General features: G+C 46.5%; 1 protein-coding gene across 1 annotated transcript in view; it reads right to left on the reverse strand.

Annotated features, from left to right (window-relative positions):
* Positions 1-636: 636 nt before the first annotated feature.
* LOC142055636 (myelin and lymphocyte protein-like) overlaps positions 637-22,703 on the reverse strand; it is a 51,080-nt gene continuing 29,013 nt past the window's right edge. The window contains exons 4-5 of the mRNA XM_075089753.1: positions 1,144-1,281; positions 637-789 (exon numbers count right to left, since the gene is read on the reverse strand). Coding sequence (XP_074945854.1) covers positions 637-789; positions 1,144-1,281 — 291 coding nt within the window. The remainder of the gene's footprint in view (positions 790-1,143; positions 1,282-22,703) is intronic.

Here is a 22,703-nt window from a genome sequence, read left to right on the forward strand (position 1 = left end):
ATTCAAATCCTTTAGCAACCTTTTCAGGATCGTCCTGATAATTCCCTGCAGTAATTCGCCAGCCGTCCAAGTCTGCTAAAGTAAAAGGCACTTTGATTCTAACAGGTCCTCCCACTCCCTTCGCCTGCCTTAGAGGGGCCTGTATAATAGGTCCCATTTTACTCCGAGTTCTGGCAGTGATGGGAGAAAATCCGATATCAGTTTCTTCCCTGACTCCTGCCTCCGATTCTTTAACCCCGACTGCACCAGCATCTCCTTCCCTATCACCTTCTTTCTCTGGCGGAGGCAAATAATCCTCCAGCCTTTCATTCTGTGAGCCAACTTTTAAACATCTCTGTCCAATGCTACACGCCGAACAACACCTCTTTAATTTTGTCTTTTGCTTATTTTTCTCTTTTTCTATCGCCAGAACCATAGGGTCCTGGGGTGTTAGATTGATTCCACATTCTTTCTGCCATTCAGGGTGATTTCGCAGGGTGAAAAACATATCGGCATAACCCACTTCATCCCATTTTCCTTCACAGCGTAGAAATAAAATGAGTTGTAACAAAGTATTATACTTTAAAGTTCCATTAAAAGGCCATTTTTCTCCTTCATCTAGCTTATATAAAGGCCACCACTGATTACAATATTTTATCAAGGTTTTACGATCCACACTACCTCCAGGTGTTCCCCGATATCTTTCCAGTGGGCCAAAATGCAGCCCAAAGGGCTCTTTTTCAGAACTCCACCCTGTTGGTTCCCCATTCTTAAACTTATACTACCCAAAGACAAAGACAAAGACAAAGGCTAGGGTATAAACACCACACACAATTAACAATTACAGCACAGACACAATAACCACTACTACCTCCCACTGATAACAAATGCCAGCATAAGCTGGTCAGAAACTTGCAAATACGCGTATACCAAACATATAGCGTATATCACATACGCATATGTAAACCAAAATCAAATACAAATGCACAAACAAACGACCATACCAATCAATTGATCAATACAACCATGCAACGTAGTAACCAAGTGATTAATACAAATCGTACATGCAATTGTATGCTACCCTGCGGGGTTCTCACGAACTGCGACTGATGGGTAGCTTCAAATGACCGGTCCCCAAAACCAAAAAGAATGTCTTATTCTTACCAGAGGTCCTTGTCTGCCCCCGCACGGATCCGCCGAATCGGGGAGTCCCTCCAGAGAATTCTCCGGGGCCGGCCAAGGGAGTCTCCGACTCAGGGGGTCCTGCAGCCGGACAGAGATGGTCCCATCTGGGTCGCCAAACTGATACAAAAATTCGCGGATACTATCTTTCAAAGTCCGAACCTCCCCGTAAGAGGAAGCGGAGTATCCAGAAAGTTCCCGAAATAAAACTCAATAGTAACAAAGTCACTATTAAGCAGGCATCCTTTATTACAGCGCTGGGCAGCACTGGGGATTGATCCACCACGAGTGCTCCAGTGATTCAGTAAACTTCTAAAGATTATATACTATAAAGTCATACATATTAATGAGATTCACGAGGATTCATTAACATATGTAAAAGCTCAAGCTGCATGCATAGTTGTCCTTTTAGTGGTCTTTGGGAGTCCTCCAGTGGTCTCTGATGGTCTTCCTCACCTATCCGCTGGCTGAACTTTGGGTTTCCTTTGCCCATATATAGTCATTGAATGAGCTCCTCGGTCCTTTAGCCTTGGACTGTCACAAGGGGTTGATTTAAACTAGTTCCTCGAGTGCTTATCTCGGCACTGATGTCCTGAGTCTCTGTTATCAATGAATTTACGAGCTTATTCACTATCTTTTTAATCCTGTCTGGCACCAAGTTGCATTCTTCAAAACCCTGAAACTATCTTTGCAAGGGAGGAAACCACAAGAGAACAAGGATGCTTACAATAAGGACTAAGTCAAGGACTGTCAGGGGTTTAGTTCTTTCAATACACCGGTTACTATTGAAAGCTCGGGATGATCAGGAGACGTGGCGGCAGGCGCGGCTGTGCCTGCACGGTGCTACAGGCGACAGTAGCCCGGAAATAGACCCAGGATCGGCAGTGGGGACGCAGACAGGGGCAAGCATCGCGGGGGATGCGGAAGAAGCGGAGAGTTCGGACGGAGTAGCCTGGCCAACTACTCAGTCTGAGGCTCCCAAAGAGGTGGATCGGGAAGCGGCGGTGTTCCCTGTTGAGCCAGCAGGACCTTTGGAATGCCCCCCGCCCCCCGCATACCCCTGGGACGATTTGGCACAGGCGCGGGGAGGGTGACGTGCCAGCGGACGCAGCGGGAGTGACGGAGCGGAAGGAGAAAGATGACCAGCGCCGGAAGCAGCGCCGGCAGCGGCACCGCCCTCTGCCCGACCCTCGAGACTGGCTGCCGGGGCAACCCTTGAGATGGGAGTCGGACGAGGAGGAGGATTGGGGTGCCTGGAGGGGAGGACAGGGGGGGTATAGATCAACCTCGAGTAGCAGCGAATGAGAAGTTGGGGGAGAAACCGATGCCCACATGTGGGAAGACGGGGCAGATCGCCTGCAGCGCGCAAAAAAGAGGCATAAGGCAGCGGGGCCTCGGAGGACCAATCAGAAGGAGGGAAGAGAGGGACCGCCAAAAGGGGAGGTCCGGAGCGCTGCAGCTCCGGAGGGGTCCGCGGAGGACGTGCTGCGGCCGCTGCAGCAGGCTATGCGCGCACTAGGGGAAGTAACTGGGAGGCAGACAGGACTCTTAACGAAGGGGGCGCCCCAGCGACAGTCGAGTTACCTAACTGGCGGCTGATAGCCAGAGATTGTAGCCTCGATGGAGTAAGGATAGAGATGCCCGGGATATTCCCTGTCCGGATAGCTCCTGGAGGAGGGGCAGGGAGCTGCAAGCGGTAACGGAGAGTTCCTGCAGAGCGTATAGCAAAGTGGGCAGGTATGAAAAAAAAGCGGAACCTTGGCAAAAGATACAGCAAGGACTAGCAGAGCCGTTTACAACGTTTTGTGACAGGTTGCAGAAGACTATTATAGAATCAGAATTGCCACAAGCAGCCAAGGAGGCAGTCCTTATGGATTGCCTCCGAAATCAAGCAAATCCGCAAACACAAGATGTCCTCCGCACCCTGGCGGTGGGGGCATCATTGGGTCAAACCATCAGGCATGTCTTGCGCCAGGAGGCGTTGAATCAGCATGGCGGTGTGGGAGCGCACATCTGCCAGAACCCTGACTGTGGAAGCGAATAAAGGGTGATGGTGCAAGCGGCCGGGGTGGGGCCGAGATGTCACTTGTGTGGACAGCAAGGGCACTTTAAAGCTGGGTGCCTGCTAGCGGAAAGGGGGGGACGTAATGGAGGAGGAGCGCGCCCAGTAGGGAGGTGCTGGGTGTGTGGGAAGCCAGGACATCTGGCAAGAGATTGTCCAACTACAAAGCCGGGAAACGGCCAAAGGAGGGCGAAGCGAGGGGGATTCGCGCCTCCTGTGAGTCAAATGGCCCCCATCATGGTGCCAGTGCCAGGAGCTTGGCCCACCATAGCGGGCCAAGGGGGAGTGAACCTTCAGGCAGGGGAGCAGAACCAGCAAGATTTGCAGGTTACAGCCCCCGCGTGGCCTTGGTCATAGGCTGTGACGAGAGACCCATGGCGGCGGTGATGATTACCCCGCAAGAGCCGAGTTGCCCGGCACGGATATGCCTGGGAATGTTAATGGATACCGGGGCAGATGTCACAGTGATGCCACTCGAACGGTGGCCACCAACTTGGCCCCTTGCCATGGGAAAACGTATAATAGGGGTAGGAGGAGAACAACAGACGAGGACTAGTACTTGCCCTGTAAAATTCAAAGTCATGGACGAGGAGGCAGGGAAGCTCCTCACGGCCGTAGTGACCATACTAGTAGCAGATGGGGTAGCAAGCCCCTTGTTGGGGCAAGACGCCCTTGCCCAGATGGGGATCGGGTTGAAAAATTTAGCATAAGGGCCACTGCCTCAGAGGGGCTTCGTCACCACAGGTTAGTGTGGAAAACCGAACAGCCCGTCTGGGTGGAGCAGTGGCCCCTGACAACAGAGAAAACAGAGGCTGTAAGAGCTATAGTAAAACGAGAGCATGAAGCAGGGCACCTAGAGCCCTCGATGAGCCCGTGGAACACCCCTATATTTGCTATAAAAAAGAAAGATAAAAACCAATGGAGGATGCTGCATGACCTTAGAGCAGTAAATCAGCAAATGGAGGACATGGGGCCTCTCCAACCTGGCCTACCAGGTCTGAGTGCTGTCCCGAAAGGATGGCGAGTCATTGTTTTAGATCTCAAAGACTGCTTCTTCAGTATTGCACTACATCCAGATGATAGAAAGAGATTTGCCTTTACTCTGCCCGCGGCGAACCGCGCAGAACCAGGTAGTAGATGGCAGTGGAGAGTACTTTCGCAGGGGATGAAAAATTCTCCAGCGATCTGCCAGAGGTATGTGGCTTCTGCATTGCAGCAAGTAAGGCAACAGTATCAGGAGAGAATCTACATGATCCACTACATGGATGACGTCCTCATAGCTGTGCCCACCGAGGCATTGTGTGAACAAGTCTTTTCAGGCACCCAAAGGGGCCTTGCGGGACAGGGCCTCAAGGTAGCTGAGGCAAAGGTACAGCGAGGACCAGTGTGTGGATTTCTGGGTGCTAGAATACAAGGTGATTGCATACAAGCTCAGCCTATTAAACTTACACCTAAGGTTAAAAATTTACACGATGTACAGAAGCTGGTAGGAGCACTGCAGTGGTTGCAGACATTCGTGCGCATCACCGGTGAGGAGATGCAACCTTTCTATGCGTTGCTGAAAGGGACCGACCCATGGGAGCCCAGGAGTTTAGACCCAGAGGCAGTCGAGCAGTTGCAGACGATAGAACGTCGAATGCAAAAGGAAGGAGTATGGCGGTGGGACCCTCAGGAGGAATTAATTGCAGGTTGGATTCTGACCGCCGGTGGAGGATTAGGATTGCTATATCAAATACGGACAGGGGAAGAAAAGCCACTGCGATGGGTATATCAGAAGGTTCCCAAGGATGCGTTCTCCACAAAAGTCAAGGTAGCCGGGGGAATGATTTGGCGTCTGCGACGGGAGAGCAAGGGAATCTTTGGGAAGGAGCCAGATAAGCTCACAGTGCCGTGGAATGGGGAGAAATGGCGGAAGGTGGTAGAGAGTGAAGAGGATATACAATTGGCAGTATACTCATACCCAGGGAAAATCGTCACAGGCACGGTACAGAGGTGGGCCGAGACAGCCAAAGTGGTGGATTTGAGTGTGGATAGTAGAGTTTTGGATACCCCTCACCCAGGACCAACATATTTCACAGACGCTTCCTCGAAGACGAACAGAGCGGCGGTAGCGTGGAAAGAAGAGAATAGTTGGATGCGCCAGACGTATGAGGAGCAGGGTAAAAGTGTGCAGTGGCTAGAAGCGAAAGCGCTAGAGATGGCCCTGCGAAAGGATATAGATCGGCATATAAATGTGTGCACGGACTCCTTATATGTGTATAAACTATTCATGTCCATGAAACGAGAGGGTGTACCACACACGGAAATTGCCTTGATGCTAGAGGTTGCTTTATCGCAGCGAGGAGCAACTGTGACAGTAATTCACATTCGCAGTCATCAGATGGGGATTGGACCACTGATTGAGGGGAATCGCATGGCTGATGAGGCAGCCGCGGGAGTCTGGACATTGACGGAGGCAAAGAAACTGCATGAAAAACTGCACCTGGGTGCTAAAGCCTTGGCAAAGGAGTGTGGCATCTCAATAAGAGCAGCAAGAGAAGTAGTAGCCACCTGTCCTTACTGTCAGCACTCGCCATTGTGGGAGGCAGGAGTCAACCCTCGAGGACTGGAAGCAAATGCCATCTGGCAGACTGACTTTACTGAATGTCCACAGTTGGCCCCCGGACGGCACCTGGCGATTACAATTGATACATATAGTGGAGTCATCATGGCTACTCAGCATCGGAAGCAGACCGCAACGCAGTTGACTGCGCATTGGACCACGGTAATGGCGTGGCTTGGAAAGCCCACCGAGATAAAAACAGACAATGGACCACGCTTTTGGGCTTGAAGTACCGAAGAATGGTGTAAAGCTTGGAATATTGTATTAAAACACGGCATTGCTTACAATAGCACGGGGCAGGCAATAGTTGAACGCGCTCATCGCACCTTGAAAGCAAAAATAATACAGCTTGGGGAGGGGGAGGGGATTAAGGGAGCTATACCCATAGCAGCTCAGCAAACTATTTTAATGCGTGCATCATGTTCGCTTAATCATTTTATACGTGGGCAGGAGCAAGTTACAGCAGTGGAGAAGCACTTTGGCAAAGGTCAAGCAGGCGAGCGCTATCCGCAGGTACGAGTAAGGTTCCCAGGCAGTGAGCAATGGGAGAGAGGATGGAAACTGAGATGCCTGGGGAGGGGCTACGCCGCGGTTGAGAATGAAGGGCGCATAGAATGGGTGCCTGCAAAGTGTGTGAAAGCAGAACTGTGCAAGGATGTACAATGAATAATCCCTTTCTGAGTTGTCTCTTTGCAGGGTCTGCAGACATGGATCCTCATGCTAGCCGTACCATTGGGAAAAGAAATGAGCTCCTTGACAAGATCGCAAGCAATATTGCAACGAGAGCGACACTGGGAAAGGGCGGCAAAAGAGAGATATGAACTGGGACTGGATAGTAATAATTGGGGGGATCTTGTTATGTGTAGTAACCATGGTTACTTGTGGGCTGCCATTGTTATGCTGTGTTATAAGACAAATCAAAGAGCGCCTGCAAGAGTTACATGAATATAGACCTGACCGCAATATGTATCCGCTTACGCAAGTAGCTCTGTAGAACTTTTAGCAGCATGGGGAGGGGGAGATGTAGGGGAATAGACAGGGATCGGCGACCGGAAGATCACGGGCTGTGACGGAAAGGTAGACTCCTCCCCATAGGAGTGGCAGGAACAGGAAGCGCAAGAGCTATATAAGCGTGTGACGCAGCTAAATAAACGGACATTTTGTATCCATCATATTGATGTCTGTGCATCACTGTCCCCAGGGTGGGTAGAGCCCTGTGTCCCGGAGATATGCAGCCCAAGATAAGTTCTCCCGTAGAAGCGTACAGCTACAGTGGTTATTAGGTGCAGCTCAGAACTTCAGTGAATACCTCCTGCATCTTCTGCTGTGCGGATGCTATTATCCCTGAATTCATGGGCTGTCTTGTGGCAGATGAGCGAGGACAGCAAATCCTGTGCCTGAGACGGGTTCCGTGTGTATCCAGGGTCCTGTGAAGTTGTAACAGAATGGGAAGGGGCGGGGGGACTAGATCACCTCTGCCTCGAAAAATAGAATTTTTAACTAAGTTGTAAGACACAAGTTCTGCTTAAAAGAGAAGTACTTGAGAAAGTAAAGACAGTAAGACTTACTCTGAATGGCCTTTGTCATGGAGAAAAGTTTTAAAAAATATTTAGTATGCTTGTCATGCTGCTTAAAATCTTGCAGAGACCAACTGATTTGACAGCAATTTTTAGACATTAAAGAAGTCATTGAGAAATGTGAAATTTTAAAATACCTTTTAGAAAGCAACAATATACACTTTTGTGTGTATCTTCTGCGCAAGTGTTCTGGCTGGAGCAGAATCGATGACTGCAGTCTGTCCAGACTGAACAGCAGTATGGCAAGCAAATCTGCTCCTAGTACACACCTCTAAAGTATCTGACGGTGGATTGGAGATAAGAAGAAAGTCTGTGAATAAGCTTTAATAGCAATCCGCGTCTGTCCTTTTAACCACACCGATGAAGCAAGGAGGCTCATGTCATAATTCTTTCCCTGTTGCTGACACAGGGCAGGGAAACCTAATACCTGTTGCCTAGTTTAGGTTGGAAGCAACATCGCATCTTTCTAAAAAAATTAGTTTAGTGCTTACTATTGCTATTTCTGAGACAATGTAAAATAGGTGCAAATAGATGTTATTTATTAAAAATAACAAAACATTGGCTAGTTAAGAAGTTAGAAACACAGCCCCTGACTGCGTCATGAGAATGCTCGTGTTTTTTGAGCCTTCAGCCGTTTTAAAAACGATTAGGTGCTGCCACCTCCTGCACATCAGCCCTCCTGCGTTGCTTTGCCCTCTCCTGCTGCGTACTCACACTGTTTTGCTGTTCTTCCCTCCATTTCCCTGCCTGTACTTGAGCACAACTGCTCTAGGAATTGCTCCCATCTACTCTACCAAGTCCTGACATAATGCCAGAAAGGGTACAGTGCTCTCGTAGGTAGCAGTCTGTATGTCAAAACAGCATGCATTGGTTTCATATGTTTTCCTGCGCTATAGTTGCTTGTGTTTGCAATGCCCCATGTTCATTTGTCTGAAGGGTTTTGGAGGAAAATGCTCCCCTGTTCTGCTCATGTAGGACATAAATAAAACAGTGGTTCAATTTTAGCGCATTTCTAGCGGTTGGGATTTAGGTGAGGTAGTTGATTTGGGGGGGGAAAGAAGGCAAAATGAGGAAGTGATCAGAAGTGAAGAAGAGCCTTGTGAGTGGGTGGACCTAAGTAAGCATGCAGGTGAATCTCTGGTGAGGCGGTGGGCAGTGCCTGTGCCTCGGTGTTTTCAGCAGCTGAGAGGCATGTTGGGTACCTCTTCAGCTGAATATTAAAGAAAGGCTTCTTTGAGCCTGGATTAGAAAGAGAAATAGAGAAATGCATAATGGGATTATCAATAGGTGTTGCTTCAACCAGGGAAGGAGCCGCCTTGGTTCCTATGCTACCCTGTAAGCATGAATTCAAGCAGCCACCTGCTACCTGACCCTTAACCTATGCCCTGCTTGTCCTCCCCACCTGCACACTTTGAGGCAAGACTTCAATTCTTGCCTCAGTATGGTATGAACAATTTCTCAACTCAGAAAAAGGAGGAGGTTTTATTGAACTCTTTGGAGGCTAATGGTCCTCCCCTAGCTGCTCCATACAGCAGCAGCAGGATCCAGGTGAATCATGACTAAGAGTAAAGCCAAATATTAGATGGGGAAAAATCAAGATGGTACATTTGTCACAACAACTGGGATAGCCTCTGTGGATCGGGGAGCAAAGGCCAGTCCCACAAAGTCTGGGACGGGAGCATTTATCGTGGTACTTCAGGCCTCTTTTTACAAAGGGTACCTTGAGCTGTCTACATGCTTGCAGGATGGAGGAGGAAAGGTGGCAGCTTGGAAGCGAGCTGTATTTCAGGTAGAGATCAGAGCACGGACTTCTATCAGGAATGTGACGGGAACTCTCTTGCTGAGCATAGTTAAATAACTTACGAGAGTTGAGCGGACAGAAGATTTTTAAGGGCAAGAAGCAATTTTGACGTTATTCTGGTGTTAGCGCCTTGTGTCTTAAACATGGACCATGTCCAAAACATGGTTTGAAATGAGTTCAGCCTATTGACATTTTAAATGTAAGTGTAGGTTCATACTGCTTTGTTGCCTGCCTGCTGCAAAAGACACCCACGTAGTCACAGGTGAATCTCTCTCCTAGAACTGAAGATCTAAACTAGTCCTCTAAACTATGCTCCATTTCACCACCACTCAAAGCAAAGATCACTTAAACAATAGTGGCTGTTAAAGAGAAACCCAAAATTGTGATAAAGATGGTAAAATCACATATAAAATATTGTGCTCTCAGCCTTGAACAGACATGCTTTGAAGTAGCAATAAGGCATGTTGTGTCATGTGTTCCAGTCCCATCCCCTCCACCCGCCAACCTATTAATTTTGGCCCTTGTGCCCAGGTACTTAAAAGAAAAGCTTTTGAAAGTGACTTTGCAGCAACTATGTATTGCAGTAGTGTCATAAGGCAAGTCAAGTGGCCTGCAGGAACCCAACAAGGTAGGTGAGCGTGGAAGAGGAAGTTGCTGGCAGAGGAAGCAAGACGCTCTCATGTTCTCATCTTTGTGAACTCTTGGAGCCTGTGTTACATCAACATGCCTGTTTGATTCCTCTTCCTTAGTGAAATGCTTAATGAACACTAGGGAATCTGTTGCAAACACAAGTAATTCAGAACCCAGGCATTACAAGGATGCAAAAGGTCTCCCTCTGAATTGCCTCTGTAAGCATTGGTGCATGTCACCCTCTTGAGTGTTGCAAATGCTCCCCACATGCTGGCCAACTATTCCTCCTTCCTTGTGGCTAATAACTCCATTCTTCCCCAAAGCGGCAGGGCAGTGCATGGCGTTGTCTGGCTTCACTAGGCTTCTTCTGCTCTGGGTTGCACAGAGAAATATTACACTTGCTTTGCTGGAAGCCGGTGAGGTTTAACCGGCCAGAGGTGTTGTTGAAAGGTTGGGTGGAGGCAGGCAAACACCGCTATGTCGCCTGTTGGTTAGCATTGCCCTCCTCTGAACTATGCACGGATTTCAAGTTTTGGACAGGAAGAATTTGTGGTTTGATGGTCACAGTGGCATCTCGGTGGGCACACTGAGACTGCATGGCTCTCAGATTAATTAAACAAGGTATTCTGGACTTCTGTTAAATGCCGGGAAGACTGACACTCTCCTGGCAGCACAGAAATGAGCAGTTACAAGCTTCTGGAAGATTGCATTGAATTAAAGATTAGGCACTTGCATTTGTTAACTCAGCATGGGTGCAGTCATGCAGGTGGCATGTGTGTCCACCAACCAACTGGAGCCTTTTTCTCTGCCTGAGTGCTTATGCTTGGAGCTGTAATGAAGTTTTTCTCAGCAGAATTCTCTTCTTTGGGTCCTGATGGTTCCTTATGCCCTGATACAGTGCCTCCGCCAGCTCTGCCTGTGCCCAATAGCTCAGCTGAGACCGGCTATTTTATACGGCTTTGCTACAATAAAACACTCACACATTTACCATTTCTAACAGGCTTCATTGAACTTGTGATTATAAAGGTAATTTACAATGAAACAATTAAATAAACAATAAGCTAAAGCACTATACATTTCAAAGGGCTCATATGACTACAACATTCCAACACATTAAAACTTTAAAACAACATTAACACTCAAATTGTACCTACACCTATACTTATCTTTCTAACACGTTTCAAGACTCTCAACAAAGTACCTTTTTGGTTACAGTCCCTGTAAACACACAAGACCGGTGAAACACTCAAGCAATTGTACAACTGAGAAGAACACTACACAAGACAGGAACAAACAATGTGCTGGAAACTGCCTGGGGAATAGGGGGTTTACCTCTAAATTGAACTGACTCTTTGGACAACGAATGGATAACACTAGCATGCTCTCTGGAATACATGTGTGACATCCTTAGCGGGAACAAGCCTCCGTGTCACTCAACACTGTAATTTCACAAAAGTTTTAGGTTAGTGCTGCCTAAAGAAATAGCCCACCTTTCTCTGGCCGTTTGCTCCCGTGCATGTCTCACGCTACTCTTGAGCCAGTGCAAAGTGCTGGTATATTTGCCCAGTGAAGCAGCCAGGGAAACTCATTGAGCTTAACAAACAACAAATTAACATTCAGCAAACAAACATGAAAGAGAACTCACTGTATTCTCCTTGATCTCCCTGGTCATGTTCACTGTGCAGATATGTTGGCACCAGAAAGACACCAGCACGGTGGGGTGGGGGGGGTGGGGAACATGGTGACTGGGAGCAGGAGGACTATTTCTGTAGGCAGCAGTACTCTCAAAAAACGCCAGTTACAGACATCCTGTAGAAAGGCTTTACCTTTTCCATTCTGAAACAAGTAACATGTTTTCAAACCGATTTATAGGGCAAATCAAATAGTCAAGAGCAAAACGGTGGACTAGGACAGAACTGCAAAACAATGGTCTAGTACTGTAAATGAGATCTGTTCCTGCTCCATGAGTACTGAAAGGCCGCATGATAGTTGGTACAACAGGGGCTGCTACAGCCAGATCGCTGGCGAGTCTGCTGCTCCAGTATCTCTTCTTTATTCCTGTCTGAGAAACAGTATTGACGTACCCAAAGACTTCATCATCATGAGGTTCTGTAAAATCAAGTTCTTCCACAAAATGGTTTTCATTAACTCCGTGCTCCACCTTCCTGCATGGAGGTGTCACAGGAGACAAAAGGATGGTCGAGTTTGGCTCACCTGGAGTTAAGTCCACTACGATACCAGAATCACTGAGGCTTTCAAGAGAAATTGACCCAATTCCTTCAGTGAAGAAGGCGGGCTTAGAGGACAGGCATCTTGAGCTCTGAGCTCTGAACATGTTTTGAATGAACTGCTCCCCTTCTAGGCTATATGGCACCACATCAGTCTGGATGGTCTGCTCCACCATCATGTTTCTGACTTTCTCCTCCTCCTCCTGGGAAAAAGTTAGTTTTTCATCCAGAACATTTTCAAGCATCTCTTGATTCACAGTAGAATTGGAGGGAGCTGGCTCACTCAACTCAGGGGTTGTGGTGGTCAAACTCTCTTCAAATAAATCAGTCCCGTTAGCTGTGTCCTCATGAAGAAACAGCCCACTATCTGCCAGCTCCTCCAGAGCTTGGTCCTCTGTGGTGGGGCTGTCTGGCATCGTGGTACACAACGGCTTGCCCTCAGAGTCACATGTGTACTCCGGGCGCTGCTCATCTCTCACAGAGCTCTTCAGGGCCATCTCCATGCTCGACACCAAAGATTCCAGTTTCTTGTTCTCAATGCTTATTTCTAGGAAGTATTTCTGAAATTTTTTGTCTTTCTCAGCCAAGCTGTTCTTCATGCTCTCAATAACTTGCTTGAGTTCTTTAATTTCCCTCCTTGCTTCCAAGAGGCTCAGCTCCATCTCCACATGATTACACTCGTCTTCGATCCAGTCGTCCTTCATACGTTCCACCTGAGCTTTGAGCTTTTCGATTTCTCTTTCCCTGGAGCAAAATAAAAATATCGTAACACTTCTGGTGACTGCCTAGTTAAAGAGTCAACGTGAGGCTCCACCTCACTGGGGTGGCTATGCTGCAAAGATGCTCCAAGGAAGAAGCAAATTCCTCCATGCATCGTTTGCTGCCACCTCTGAGAGAACTGGCAGAGATGTCAGCTGGCTGCCAAGACACACTGGCTGATTCCTAGCTGGAGTCATCAACCTTGCCACACAGCCAGCAGCCTTGTGGGCTATGCTGTGATCCTGGACACTTTGAGGTGAAAGTGGTGGCCTCTGGGTTAGGTCCAACCAGTACAGCGCTTAACATCTCATCTACTGCCTCACCCTGGAGGAAATGACAAACAGCTGCCTGGATGTGTCCCCTGTGCCTGCCAGCAGCTCGTCACGTATAGCCAGAGCCAACAGTGGCCTCAGACAGCAGGATGGCTCAGGGCTGCAGGCACCTGGCTTGCTTTGCACCCGGCTTGCTTTGCACCCCCCCAGCCCAGCATGGATCCAGAGGCTTCTGCCTTCACTTGCAAGCAAGTGGGGAGAAGGGCGCCCTGCGTGAGATCCAGCCCTCACAGGTACAGATGTCGGGCCACCCAAAGCAGGACCAAGGGGTCCCTGGGACTCTACCTTGGGGCTCCATTCAAACAACCCTTTGTGCCCGCTTGGGTTGTGTGTGCTGAAAAGCCAGTTCTCAGAGCACAGCTTTAGTAAAAGAGAGAACATCTGTTGCTGTGTAATGTACATTGTTGCTTCTTTGCTTAGCATCCATACAAAGTGCTATTGCAAAAAAGTCCATATCTAAGCAACAAAACCACAAGCGGGCACACTAGTTTGTGTCAGAGCTTTTCTTTCATTAGGGGAAAAGGGGGACATTTTTGGTCGTATTTTCTGAGTGAGGTGGAACTTTTTTTATGTATAAAAGGTCTCAGTGCTAAAGTAGGCTGGTGAAGAACTATCCTTTGAAAGTCTTCTATCGGGAAAGTTCAAAAAAAGGGAAAAAGAGACAACCATATTTGTAACAAAAGTGCACGGTACATATTCACTGAGCACACAATGAAACCTTAAATACCTGAAAACAACCTAATCAGCCCGACCATATTTCAAATCTCTTAATGAAAACTTTACATGGTCAAGAAAAGAGTACAAATGATCAGGACTCCCATCCCTTAATGCTCCTGAATAAATCTTGTCCAGTCTTATTTCTGAAGTGAAATATACCTTTCTGTAACTTTGCACTCGGATTCCTTCAGCTTTTTTTTCAAATGCCGTATTGTAACTTCTTTCTGCTGCAGAGGAGTCAAATACCGCTCCGGATTTTCTGGCTTAGTGCTGCAATTGTGACCACAAGAAATAGATTTCCCTGATCGCCTGAAAAGAAAAAAACCATCACACCATCACATAACATCACTCCTACAGTTCTTCAGTCCTGGCAAAAAGGAACACATCCCATAGACTGATATGGCGCTTGACTCATTTTGGGCTCCTCAGTGTCCACACAAGTGACTCCCTCTGGCAAATCAAAGTACTTGAGAAAATGGCTGATTTGTGGCTATAGTACAAAATTTACTATTTATCGTGCTTGTTTTCAGTGCCATTACCTCAAATGAGACATTTAACTTTAAAACACCTAGCCATCTCCTCACCCAAAGCGGTGCCCAAGAGCAGGCAGCTGGGCCATTGGCAAGGGCACCCAGCTGCAGACACAGCCAGGTAAGGAAGCGTACAGACTGAGTTCAGCTCCACATGTGAGTTAAGAAGCCGAGCACCCTGAAACCTACATTAATCCTGTCTAGCTTTAGGTGTGTATCTGACATGCTTGGCTGTTGAGTTGCCTGGGGTGGGAGGAAAGAGAGAGAAAGGGAGGGAGAGAAACAACAATTTCTTCTCTGCAATACGTGTCGCACGCTCCCGCAGGTATTAGTTTTCTTCCCTGTAGAGGAAACTGCACGCAGAGGTACCTAAGGCCGGGCAGGGTGAATTTTCACCCGAGCATACAATATTTTCTATACAACCCCACCCAACTCTCTCCAAAGGAGAAAGGACCTTTCTGTGAAAGAACCAGGAAAGCCACATGAGAACTGACAGCATAAAACCACGGAAAGGAGCCTGCCTTGGAGTGAAAACCAGCTACAAAGTGCTTTGACTAAAAGTAACCTTGAATTTTACAGTACTGAAACAGTCAAACTTTTACATGGGATAGAGCACACTGTTGATTGTCGAGCCACCAATATGAAGAGTCACACCCATGCTGAGGAGCAACACGACCCCTTTGGCAAGCCAGACAACCAGCTGATGCCACATTTGAGTGCAGAGAAGGTAAGTCAGTGTGCTGAACACCAGGATGCTGAAATAAAGACTTGCCTCGTCACTTGGCTGCTGTCACTTCCTTTGTTTGAGCCTGAGTTGCTTCTGCTGGCTAAAGAAGCCCCATAATTCTGACGGGTGTTCGCAGGACTCGGCTGGTTTTTGCTCAGTGTTGACAAAGGGGCCTTTTCACGGGAAGCAGGTGGGCTGGGTCTGGACTTGTTGGATAAGGATCCATTATTCTGACCATGAAGGCCACAACTGGAGGAGAACCAACATGGTTAAAGCATACTGGATTATCTTTATCACACAACTCATTATGTGTCTTATTTCACGCACAAAGTTGTCTACACACTAAAACAGGTAGATAACTGTGAGTGGCCGGGAAGAAAGTCCTGAAGTCATCAGCCACTGCACACTCTTTCACTGACTGGGGCTCTCAGTCTGAATTATGTGATCTAGGGAAACGGTGGCCATTTTCACGTTTCTCTGTGGCTAGCACAGTTCCCACTGACTCCACCATATCATCCACATTCCCTGAACCTCTGACTCCATTAAGTAATGAGAGGACTGCAGCCTGGGCTAGTGCCAAAAGAACCACGCTTCAGCCTTCCCTGGCCAGACCTGCAGAGAGATGCCTGCTCGTGGAGGTTTGCTCTAAGACTGCTTTCATGCTCCTTGGCAAGCAGCCTGAGGGATCACAGTGTGTGATGAAAACAGATTTGTTTGAGCCACTGTTCCTTTCTCTCTTTGGCATAGAGGGTGCTTCAGCTGCCACTGTCAACTATTCATAGAATCATAGAAGACAACCATAGAATCATTAAGGTTGGAAAAGACCCCTAGGATCATCAAGTCCAACTGTCAACCCAACATCACCAAGTCTCCTAAACCATGCCCTGAGGTGCCACATCTACACATCTTTTAAGTACCTCCAGGAATGGCGACTCTACCACCTCCCTGGGCAGCCTGTTCCAATGCCTGACCATTCATTTGCTTAGATATAGTTCAAAGCCTACTGTGAGCAGGCTGAAATAGTATTAAAATAGACAAAGAAAACCACAGATTTTTTTCTTCCTTCCTTCCTTCCTTCCTTCCTTCCTTCCTTCCTTCCTTCCTTCCTTCCTTCCTTCCTTCCTTCCTTCCTTCCTTCCTTCCTTCCTTCCTTCCTTCCAGTTTCCCTCATACGTATCTACCTTTCTTTTCCCACTCTTTATTAAATAACCTGACTGTCGACTGTGGGCTTGAAAGCAACTGGTATCTGTGCTGCTGGCAACTGCCAAAGGACTGAGGTGCTCTGAGCACAGCTTCCCAAGGCGGGTTCCTCGCTTGCTCACTTGGTTTGTCTTCCTGCACTGCTACACTGCTACCTACATCCTCTCATGGAATTGGTTCTTCTAAACTGTAATGAACGGGCTGGTTTCAGAAAAGAAGAAGGCAAATCCAGCCAACCAAAGAGGCTTGAACATAAAAATTTAAATACCACAGCACTATGAAGCAAGAACTCTTCTCAAGATTCCCTAACTTGGTTTCGTCCCTCCTCTGAAAATGGAACAGTTTATAAGGAAGGTGGCTGCTGCAAACCTTCATCACACTGCTGTGGTTTGGGTGATTTTATAATTATTTTACAATGAAGTGCTGGACTGTGGTTTGTGACAACACTGAGATTTTTCAGAGGAAGTTGAGTCAAACAGTTAAAAGAGAACATATCGCAAAGGAGACCTCTCCTTCCACTTCGTACAGTACAGCATCAACTCTTGGGTGAGGCAGAATTCACATAGACTGTGCGTAACGCAGCAATGCAATTGAAGGAGCATTATTACAGAGGACTTCTGTCTAATTAAGTGGGTCAGGATGCTCTAATTTAAAGTTACATTTAAATGCACAGAAATACATGCAATGATACAGAATCTTACTGCAAGTAAGGTGATTTTAGGGCTTCATATTATACTTAGTATTTTTCACACACACACACACACCCCCCCCGGCCAGTACCTTTACTGGTTAGATTTAATCTAGAGAGTGCTTAGGTAATGTTTATTTTTCTAACAGTCTCATGACACAGATAGGAAACTGCTCATTAAGCATCATTCTGCCGATCTCTGTGCACTGGGGCACACTCCGACCTCAGAGACATCTGTGTGACTTAAGCATAGAGGTATCCCACTGCCAGTCCCGGCCTGCTTGCCAGCACTTCCACAAAGGGCAGGAAACCCGTCCTGTCAATCTGAACTCTTTGCACCTGCTCCAACAAATGTAACCAGCAGGGATTTTGTGGGTGGAGCACAATGTGCGCTGCTCCACCCAAATGTCCTCACCCTCGCATTCACAAGCTCTCTGGATTTGCACTTCACAAATGATAGGGAGAAATCTTACAGAAATCTTTCTTGAAAGATTTGTTTAGATAGATAACTCATTTATATTTTTTTTTTTAATTTGCATATAGTTTTAGTTACAGAAAGGTTGGGCAAGGGTGTTGAATACAAAAGCATCAAAGGCAATATTGTCTACTTCTTCCTACAAAAAATAAGGTCATGACCTGGAAAGGGACATGCCAAGCTGACAGTTTATTACAAAGAGAAAACAGTGATAAGACCAAAAGGTTAAGGTTAACTTCTTAGAGGTACTGCTGTTAAGCAACATACACCCAGTTGTCTCCTCCTCCACTCCAGCTGAAGTCTTTTCTGTCTTACCTGAGGGTATCTCCCATACTTGTTGTGAACAAACAACAAAAAAATACCTGTCGGCTGATCTGGCCTACTGACATGTTTTGGTCTCAAAAAATATAGCTTTTTTTTCCCCTTTCTCATATTACAGTTCTCATCAGTGTAAGTGCTGCCCAAGAGCATAGTGTTAGCCAAATTGTTTCAAAACTCACACTAGTGGTATTTTATGTATTAGCTGCAATACCTTACATAGTAGTCTCTCTCTGCACTAGCAACTCTCTCACTCTTCAGGAAAAATTGCTTTGCTTACTTGTGAGAAAAAGACCTTTTGCTTCCAGCAGCCGACACACGGGCTTCAGGCACTGAGGTACAGCCTGTGTTGCTTGAAGAGCTAAAATTGGTTTTAACCCCTGGAAAAGAAAGGGGACGAGTAAAAACACAGTGGAAATCATAACTCAAAGGCTGTTTTAAAAATCACAATGAACAACAGGCATCATCCCTTTGCCCATCCTGTGTGAATTTTAGCAGTTGCATGAATTTTCCAACATCCCTGATGTCAAGCACGTGATTTGTTCTGGATTTGCAACATTTCTTCAGAAGTGGCACTTAAACAAGAGCAGAGAAAAACCATTTGGACACAAACCCCTCACACTAAAGAAGCCCTTTTAGGACACGGCTAGGAACATTTGTTGTGACAACCTGTTTGTTTTCTTACAGCTGTCAATATATTTAATAAATTTAAAATTTATTGAATTAAATTAAGTACATTAATTAAAGCCTTAAAATATCTCTAAGCATTCTAAATATTTTAGATTGAAGATTGTCTTTGTTCAGTCTGAGAGAAAGGCTTTCTTTAATGTTTTGATTTGGTCAACAACAATGATGACAGGATTACAGGGCACTGTTTATGAAGGAAGATTAAGGGAATACAATTTGTGTATTCTAATCAGTCCGGCAACACTCTATCATGGGGAGGAGGAATACAGCTGGAAAACTGTAAAGAAAACCATTTAACAGCAACACAGGATTCTGGCTATGATGCATGTTATGTCATGAAAAATTACTTTAAATAAAAACGGATGTTTGGTGGAAGTGCTCATAGTAGAATGTAGCTGGAGTATGTTCAGAATATTTTAACCAGGGCATCAGAAAACTATTTTCAACATTGGCATAAATAATACAGATTGTAAATTACAAGCAGAGCACCAAGAAAAAAAAAAAAATCTCCTAAGAGAAGATTTATAATGGCCTTTCCATAGGCACAGTATTTCCTTCCGTACAGGTGAAGCGGGCTGAAAAACACGGAAAACAGCCAGAAAGAGCAGAACACTTGCTGCAGTAGATACACAAATTGCAAAGCCTGCTCCAGCTTGACCTCACACATATTTTAAAACAAATACTTAAGAGCGTGCAGTGTGTATAGCATCGGTTTCTCTTATTTGACTCATATTCCATAACGAATGAGCAGAAGAGAGAAAAAAAGCTTCTTAAATATAAAAAAGACTTTTTTTTTTTTTTCACTGAAGATCACAGCTCTTGCCATCTTCCATACCTGCCTCAACTCTGACCTCTAAACCTCAGTGCCCTTCTTACGCCAGGAGCTCAGCTATCTTTTCCAGATGGAGGAGGAGCATGTCCCCACAGTCCCCAGGAGACCTGCATCTCTATCAAAGAGCATTTGGCACTAAAAGGTGAATTGGCTGGCACAGGTCTCACCTTGTCCAACAGCCCAGCAGCTGAGGCGCTCCCTGCAAAAGTCCCATATCTGCATCCCCTACTTACTCAGATTTGCAGTTGGAGCCATGGTTTTCTCACGGACCACGTGCAAGGCTGAGCTTGAGGTTGCAGGCGTCCTGAGGCGAGAATCTCCCTTTAACAGTTGGCGTCCCACTTTCAGGAGATCTGGAGTGGTATCAGGACAATTAATGGGCCAGAGAGAGAGAGAGAGAGAGAGAGAGAAGAGTTATGGTGTGCCTGCTGGGTACTTGGCTTCAAACCCCCAGTACAAGAGTAACTAGATTATACAAAGTGGAAGAGCTTCCCTGGGAGCAGACTCCCTGCATCCCCTCAGCCTGCTCAGCGGCCTGCTACTAGGGCACTCGTCTCCTTTGTGCTCAAGTCCAGCCTCCAAAAGAGGCAAACAGACCTAAGTAGAAGTTTCTTTTCCCTTTACTGAACTAAGTAACAGGCATCTCCTTTTAATGTTCTTTTCCTTTGTCAGGAAGGACATAAGCACCTAAGTGCGCAAGATTTGTGCCCGAGACCCTGAATTGTAGGTGGCCTGTGCCACCAGCCCAGAGCTGAGCAGATCATTGCTTAGGACAGATGGGATTCAGGCTTTCGCCTTTTACTTGCCCATTCCTCCTTTGTAACTTGCTGACTTCTTTTCGGGATCCTCTATTATCTCTGTGATGTCTGGGTGCCTGCTGCAGCCCGAGAGTCTTCTGAACAAAAGGAGATATATGTCTTGAGGGGCCTCAGCCCAACCAAGCAACATCAACAATAATTTTTTAGAAAGGGTGGATCATGCAATCTGTGACATTTTTCTAGAACACTTTTATTTAACAGGAACTTGCAGATTTGGGTTCAAAAATACAAAACACTTGAAAGCCAAAACAGTCTTTGTAGGTGCTACTTTGTTTATTTGTCTTTGAAAGAAATACGTGGCCCTTTGAATATGTTATCCACACCAATTCAACTCAATTTGTTGAAATTCAAACTCTAAATCTAAAACATATAAAAACCCTAAATAAAAAACCATAGCGCTATGCTCATAATTTTTCAAAGATGCTTTTTCAGCATCTTTTGCTCAAAATATTTCTCTTCCAATTATATTCCGTTCTTATCTCTTGGAAGTTATACAGCACTTTTTTCACTTCAGTGCAATTCAGTTAGCTTATACCCTAAAAATTCTTCACTCCTGCTAACAAAATTCACGGTGCAACGGGAGATACAGGCTGTCCATGTGCAATGCTAGGTGCCTTGGGCAGCGGTCCTCAGAAACAGGACAAACGGACAGTGCCCAAGCCTATGAGGGATGAGCAGGAGAGGAAGAGGCATCTAATTAGACTTACTTGAAGATCCAAGTGTGATCTTCAAACACAAACTTTCTTCCGCAAATGAATGTCTAAGACTGGGTTTCCTTTCTGTTAAACAAAACAAAAAAGAAAAAAAGAAAAAGAAAAAGAAAAGAGACAGAAACCGTACTTGGCTTCAGTAAAGGCTAACAGCAGAGCTGTCATAGACCTGATGAGGAACACAGGAGATTGGGGTGGGATTCATCTGACTAAGCATGGATGTCTCTAATGTAGACACCCATGTCTGAGCCAGCCTCGGTCCCATATTTAGGCAACCGAGAGTTCGTCAATATAACCAGTGAGTTCAAGGTACTCCCTCACCCCCGAAACAGCTCCCACAACGGCCAGGAGAGAAATGGCAGATTCACCTGTTCAAGCTGTTCCACTTCTGACCAGCAATGGGACCAGTCACTGGAGCAGACAAGGGGGGCGCCCCCCCATCTGCAGCCCACAGCTCTTGAAGGTTGTCTAAGGAGACCCGTAGATTCGGTTTTCACCTCTTCTGAATCACAAATACCGAGGGATTTACCCCAGGCAGAGGAGCCCCAGCGGGATCCGCCGCCTGCGCTGGGTCCGTTGACCCAACTGGCAGGGACCGGTCAAAAACTGCCACAGGGGGGACCCAGGCGTTCCGATGCACGCGGAGGGGGCTGGGCTATGCAAATGAGGGAACCCCCCAGCAGCCGCTTCCCCCCTGCTGCCAGCCGCCAGACCTCACAGCACCAGCTGCTACAACACACCAAGCCTTCACAGGGTGACGCCTCTCTGTGCTCAACTCCAGGATGCAAGCTTCGAGGTTAGCGCGGGCTTCAGCCTGGGCACGGCATCCTCGCTCACGGAGGGCGACATGTGCGTGCTCATTTCCCTCTGAAAGAGTTAAAAATAACATTAGAAACCCTCAAGCTGACACAACAACATCTTCAACTCGTTTAAACTAGACACAGGAGATGTTTCTGTGATCCTAGTTTTTAAGAACAAAAATACATGCTTTTTTGAGCCTTCAGCCGTTTTCATGCTGACTGTACTCCAGCAGTGCTTATTGAGAATGAAATCCATGTGCAGAAAAAGTAAGGATCTCCCTTAGCTGCCTGTGTCTGGGTACCTATTGGTGCTCAGTTAATATCTGGAAGTGTCTTAGACTGGAATCATTTTTGTGTAGTAATGGAGGGCTGTGTTCCGTTAAGTAACAGGGAAGACTATATCCTGTGACCTTTTCTCTGGTGGCTTGGTATTTATGTGTAGCAGTTGAAATAAGCCCAATATGGCTTCCTGGAAACCAAAGCGTTCTGGAAGACAGTGCTGAGCAGTAGGCTACTAGTGCCTGCAAAGTTCCTGTAGTCTCTTTCTTCCCCACTCCCCAGCAGATTCTGGGCTGAGATGCACCCAAATTTTCCAGGCAGTGATCAACATAGTGGACGATAAAATGGATTTTACTTTAAACTGGATTTTCAGTTTTTGAAGTTAGTTAGAACTTGGTTGCTTCTGCAAATTGTAGATACCTATCTGCACCTTTAGACTTTCTAAATGCCAGCGAATTTATTTTTTTTCCCAACAGGAACAGTCAAGCTAAATGCTCTTTGGCTGAATAAGCAGCACTGTATAAAATGTCTCGTGTGTGAAAATGTTTTTTGTACATTTATAATCGTGTTGAAGTAAAAGAATAGTATGAAGTCGTTCTTCTTACAGTTATTCAGTAGGTCTACAGTAAGTAAAAACAGGCTGGAATAAGAAGGTCTGCTAAGAGTGTGCTAACAGTGATTATAATTAGTGTTCTGTTAACCAGTGAGTTGGGTTTTTCCGGGCATAAATTGTGTTAGGAATGCAAAGCAAGGCTCACATCAGGAATGAA

The sequence above is a fragment of the Phalacrocorax aristotelis genome, chromosome 3 (assembly GCF_949628215.1).
Source record: "Phalacrocorax aristotelis chromosome 3, bGulAri2.1, whole genome shotgun sequence".
Classification (NCBI taxonomy): Eukaryota; Metazoa; Chordata; class Aves; order Suliformes; family Phalacrocoracidae; genus Phalacrocorax; species Phalacrocorax aristotelis.